Source organism: Equus quagga, chromosome 7 (assembly GCF_021613505.1).
Source record: "Equus quagga isolate Etosha38 chromosome 7, UCLA_HA_Equagga_1.0, whole genome shotgun sequence".
NCBI lineage: Eukaryota > Metazoa > Chordata > Mammalia > Perissodactyla > Equidae > Equus > Equus quagga.
The window spans coordinates 73,527,593-73,531,277 of NC_060273.1; the positions used below are offsets into that span (position 1 = coordinate 73,527,593).

The 3,685-nt window shown below is 57.3% G+C and overlaps 1 protein-coding gene across 1 annotated transcript; it reads right to left on the reverse strand.

Moving 5' to 3' along the window:
* Positions 1–1,123: 1,123 nt before the first annotated feature.
* POU4F3 (POU class 4 homeobox 3) lies at positions 1,124–2,455 on the reverse strand. Its single transcript, XM_046665441.1, has 2 exons — positions 2,336–2,455; positions 1,124–2,020 (listed from the first exon to the last, which is right to left on the reverse strand). The coding sequence occupies exons 1-2, from the start codon at positions 2,453–2,455 to the stop codon at positions 1,124–1,126; spliced, it is 1,017 nt and encodes a 338-aa protein (XP_046521397.1).
* Between the last annotated feature and the right edge of the window lie 1,230 nt (positions 2,456–3,685).

Genomic DNA, 3,685 nt, shown 5'->3' on the forward strand with positions numbered 1-3,685 from the left:
GTATGAAACCAAAAGTCACACAGCAACACGCAAATTACATGAAGCAACGAAAGATAAAACGTGACGGGGCGGTCTGGCCCCTCTTTCCGCCCAAAACTATAAGTGAACTCCCACCCATATAAGGGGGATGGAAAGAAGCGAAGTTAAATAAATAATAGGAAACAACGATGCTAACAACAATAAGAAAAGCGCAACGAGGTTAGACGTGTTGGAAGGACTTGCATATGATTTGGAGAAGTTACAATTACTTTCGAGCGGCCGCCTCTACGCTGCGCTGGGAGTCTGGCTGGAGCAGCGAGCTCTGGTCAGAGAGTCCTCAATCTGTCCGGATCAGTACCAATCCCCCGCTCTCCAGCAAGCGGTAATCACCCCTCAAACGCCAGCAGATGTGGAGGATGGGCCAGAGCGGGTGCCGGCTGCTGCTTGCAAACAGCTAAGGGATCCCAGCATTTTCAGTCGCCAAATTGAGCCCAGCTTGTCTGAAGCCCGACTTACCTGGAGAACAGCTCGGAACCCCAACTCCCCGCACCCTATCCCTGAACCTAATCCATGCCACCTTAGAGAACTTACAGCAGACCAAAGGATGAGGGGGATAAAATTTAGGCGGGGAAAGGAGTATAAGGCTATCCTTTGGAAACATACATGTATTTTATATATTCTAAATAAATCTCCAGTACGTTTGTGCCCCAGTTAGACTTTGTGTTATTATTTATCACTTCCTTCCCATCCCTTCACCGCTTGCCTAATTGCTCTTAGCAAAGTGGCGCCTTGACCACATAGTCGTGCGGGCAGGCCAATTCACTATCCCCTGCGTTTAGGCTCCTGCCCTGAGGTCGCACAGTCCGGCGCGCGAGGGTGATTTTCAGCACCACGGACAGCACCACTCCCTCCAGGCCTGCCTTTCATGAATTTTTTTCTTAGTGCCAAAACTTTTCTGGTGGGAATAGGAAGGAAAAAAGAGAAAGAGAAGGCCGGGAGGCAACCTGGGGGGATAAAGGGGAAAGTCTGTGGCTTCAGGGGAGAGAACCTGACCTGCCAGGAAATGTCCTGGAGTCCCCTATAACCGTTCCCCCCAGGACGTACACTCAGCTCTCCCGGCCCCGGACGCTGCGCCCCACCGCAGTCAGTGGACAGCTGAGTACTTCATTCGTTTCTGTTTCTGTCTCTGGTTGCAGAACCAGACCCTCACCACGTTCTTTTTAAGGTCCAGTTTCTCAGCGATGGCCGCAATCTTCTCGGAGGAGGGTCGCGGCTGGATAGCGAAGTAGGCCTCGAGTGAGCGCTTCTCCGGCGCCGCAATGGACGTGCGTTTGCGCTTCCTCTCACTGCCGTTGAAGAGCTCCGGCTTGCTGTTTTTCTCTCGGTAGGCTGCCTCGGCTTCCTCCAGCCACGCCTGGAGCACTGGCTTGAGCGCGATCATATTGTTGTGCGAGAGAGTGAGAGATTCGAACCTGCAGATGGTGCTCTGACTGAGCGAGCCTACGCCGGGAATCTTGAGGTTGGCTAGAGCCGCGCCCACGTCCGCCTGGGTCACCCCTAGCTTGATGCGCCGCTGCTTGAAGCGCTCGGCGAAGGCCTCGAGCTCTCGCGGGTCCGACTCCACGTCGCTGAGGCATGTGGGCATGGCGCTGTGAGGCGCCACGGCGTGTGGGTGACTCATGCCCATGGCCTGGTGCAGGTGGCCCATGGCGCCCAGGTGGTGCGGGTGGATCTGCGCCGGCATCACCGAGTGCTCCGGGGCACCCAAGCCGCTCACGCTCAGCGTGGGCGAGATGTGCTCCAGCAGGTCGCCCTCGAGGCCCTGGTGCACCGCGTGGTGTGGGTGCGAGGTGAGCGCGGCCGGGTGGGAGATGGGCACGGTGGACGAAGTGGACGTACAGGGCACGCTGCTCATGGTATGGTAGGTGGCGTCGGGCTTGAATGGATGGTTCTTGCCGTGGGAGACGATATCCACAGCCGCCAGAGCTTCGGCGCGTGCCAGCAGGCTCTCATCAAAGCCTCCAAATATATTACCCTGCAGCTGCAAGCAAGAAGGCGCACAGCACGGTCAGTGGGGAATACTGTCAACTCAGGATTAAAACACATTTTCAAGCAACCGAGATGCGTCTCCTCAAAGCCCAGGTCATAAAAATTAATACGGGGACAGAGGCTCTGCTGGAACAGACGTGTGGATCAGAGACATGAATGAGAGAGAGCGCGCGCCGGGAGAGAGCGTGGGGGAGACAAGGAGAGGGGTTCAGACAGCGGTGATTGTTCTGGGCAACATGAAAAAAACATGAAGCAAGTGCCTGTCAAAAAATGTGCCTTAGAGCGGTAATTATGCTCCACTACGTACCTGCGGGGCTGGGAGACAGACTCGGCGCATGGCCTCGGAGCCGGAGTGCAGGCTGGAGAATTTGGGTTCTTGAAGCACCGGGTGCATGCCGAAAGGCTGCTTGGTGTTCATGGCCATCATCTTCGCGCGCCTGGCAGGGAGGCAGCGAGGGACATGGATCAGGCTCTTCTCGTTCGCTCGCCGCGCTCCAAGTGAACGCCGCTCAGCGCCCGCGCTCTCTTCGCCCTCTCGCTCGCTGCCTCCCCTCTCCCCCACCTGCTTCTTCACTCATCTTACAAGCAGCCTGCCAGGAAGGGCCCGGGCGCGCGCAGGCGTGCTCACGCGCCCGGGACTCGCAGGGGCAGCCCGGGAGGCGAGGCCAGGCAGCAGCTCTCCACGCGCCTCTCTGTGCCCGCCACGGTCGCCCCCGCCACAGCATTTATACCCCGGCCCCACTGGCTTCTCCCGGTCCGCCCCGCCCCACCTGGCTCCAGCCCGGCAGACTTTCCGGATTCTTTCCTCTTCGTAGACATTTTTCCCCCCAAGTCCCAAACATCTGCTGTCCTGTCCCAACTCGCACTGCCCAGATCGAAGGGCAGCCCCGGGCTGACCAGGAAGCTGACCCTACTCCAACCCCCTATCACACACACACACACACACACACACACACACACACACTCCTTGTCGGTCCGGCTGCCGCCAACTGCCCATTTCCAGGGCGCTCCTGGCCCCACGCCCGAGCCGTCCACCAGAGCCTGGCCCCGCGGCGCAGCGAAGAGGCGCCTCCAAGAGCTCAGACCGGCTCCAGGGAGGATGAGGGGCTGCCAGAATGAGCCCCAGGTGACCCCCACGTCCCAACCGCTGCCGGGGTGAAGGTGGGGAAAGTAACTGCTTGCCCAGTCCTGGAGGCCTGTGGCTTCCTCCTGACGCTAGCCTTTCTTGCCTTCGTTGGAAAAAGACAATTGGCCCCCTCCCCCTTTCCCCAACTGGTCAGTCTAAAGAAGCTTACTGAGTATTTTTTAGAATAGTAATAGTTCGGGACTGCCCACCGGCCTTGGGAGTCAGTGCACTTTCCCTGGGCTGCCAACGCTTGCAAGCCCCATTCCCCATAACCATGGCTACCATTATTTGAGCTGATGATATGTGCTAGGCAATTTAGAGAGCTAGCTCATGGTATCCTCACACCCTATGGAGCAGGTGCTGTTATTCCGTTTTACAGATAAGAAAAACAAGGGTCAAAGGGGTTAAGTGATATGCCCAAGACCAACAGAGTTGGTCGGGAGCAGAGCCATTCACACTCATTCAGTTATCCATTCCACAAGTATTTACTGATGGCCTACTGTGTGCCAGGCGCCAAGTCTGACTTTCCAG

Bases quoted from the DNA above. Each gene is read 5' to 3' on its own strand.
- POU4F3 (XM_046665441.1), bottom strand. From the start codon at position 2,455: ATGATGGCCATGAACACCAAGCAGCCTTTCGGCATGCACCCGGTGCTT. The intron at 2,021-2,335 runs GTACGTAGTGGA...TCTTGCTTGCAG, and splicing joins TCTGTCTCCCAGCCCCGCAG to CTGCAGGGTAATATATTTGG.